The sequence below is a fragment of the Diaphorina citri genome, unplaced genomic scaffold, assembly GCF_000475195.1.
Source record: "Diaphorina citri unplaced genomic scaffold, Diaci psyllid genome assembly version 1.1 scaffold14725, whole genome shotgun sequence".
Lineage (NCBI taxonomy): Eukaryota > Metazoa > Arthropoda > Insecta > Hemiptera > Psyllidae > Diaphorina > Diaphorina citri.
The window spans coordinates 1-1217 of record NW_007392090.1 but is presented as its reverse complement, the minus strand read 5'-3'; the positions used below and the strand labels follow the sequence as shown (position 1 = coordinate 1217).

The 1217-nt window shown below is 39.4% G+C and overlaps 1 protein-coding gene across 1 annotated transcript; it reads right to left on the bottom strand.

Moving 5' to 3' along the window:
• Nucleotides 1–478: 478 nt before the first annotated feature.
• On the bottom strand, nucleotides 479–1204 carry LOC103523067 (histone deacetylase 8-like). Its single transcript, XM_008488142.3, has 2 exons — nucleotides 1073–1204; nucleotides 479–829 (listed from the first exon to the last, which is right to left on the bottom strand). The coding sequence occupies exons 1-2, from the start codon at nucleotides 1165–1167 to the stop codon at nucleotides 541–543; spliced, it is 384 nt and encodes a 127-aa protein (XP_008486364.2). The 5' UTR covers nucleotides 1168–1204; the 3' UTR covers nucleotides 479–540.
• Between the last annotated feature and the right edge of the window lie 13 nt (nucleotides 1205–1217).

Here is a 1217-nt window from a genome sequence, read left to right as displayed (position 1 = left end):
TATTACCTGTAACAAGCGTAAAGCAGCCACCAGATGTTTCAGGAAACATTTTCATCATAAAGATGACGACGATGATGACTACCTCTTTTTCCACCCTCGGCCCAAAACTCCCTAGTAGCAATATGGTAGCTCATCGAACCTTAACACACTGGCTGGACAGCAACCTCCGTAGCTGAGTGGGTATTACCTTAGATTTGCAGAGTGGAGCTTTTTGCGTTCGATCGAAAGTAGCTACTTTTTAGTTCGACCAATGGCGGCATTTATAGAGTAAAAAGAAAAAAAAAAGTGGACGAGGAAATAATAAAGGAGGCTTTAATGGTGTGATATCCATAAAAAATGTGAAGATGCTTTCAGCTGTCTCAGGCTGACCCCCGGGTATACAATAATGGGAGATTTCCTGGGTTGACAATCCAATACCCATAAATGAATCGATTTGCTTCTCCTGTTGAACTCTTCTACAAATTACATCTGCATTTTGAAATTTGCACCTTATTAGAAATTATCAATGGCCCTGGGTAATGCCCCCCTAATAACACAATGTTACCTACCATGGTGTACATCTAAGTCTATGTACAGAATTCTATCAAACTTTTTAGACAGTTGTAGTATGGACAGTACAATGTCATTCACGTAACAGAATCCTTCAGCCATATCTCTCTGTGAATGATGCCATCCTCCACACCAGTTGATGGCAAACTGATATTTGCCCGATATTAAACCTTTGGCAGCTGTCAAAGAACTTCCCGCTACATGAGATATGAATGAATACATGTCATCTAGGATGGGACAGTCTCCAGTCAACCCTATTTCTTCCAAGTCTTCTTCTTTTCTGAAATAAAATAAAACATTAAAATCAGTTTTTTTCTTTGCCTTAAATGTTCAGACGGACTCTGCATTTTTAGTTGGCTTTTTAATAAGCCTTGGGGTGATTGCTTTGGACTACAAAAATTGAACAAGTGGTTGTCCTTTTCACTCAACTTTTGTTATTTCTTCAGCCAAGGAGATTTCAGATTTATGTCCTGCCCGTTTAAAGTCCCCCAACCAGACTGAGCTACAAATAGGACAAACTTACTGTGTTTTTATATCTCTGATTGATTCAATATACAGTGTGGAGTGAAACTCGACTAACTCTTCATACGTAGCGGGTGTAGATCTTGTCACAGTCATTTCATTGAACAGGTCATAGGATTTGATCAGCTCAAACACCAGTTGAGCTC

Coding starts and splice junctions, on each gene's coding strand:
- LOC103523067 (XM_008488142.3), bottom strand. CDS start 1,167: ATGACTGTGACAAGATCTACACCCGCTACGTATGAAGAGTTAGTCGAG. Junction 830..1,072: donor ATCAGAGATATAAAAACACA/GTAAGTTTGTCC, acceptor ATTTTATTTCAG/AAAAGAAGAAGACTTGGAAG.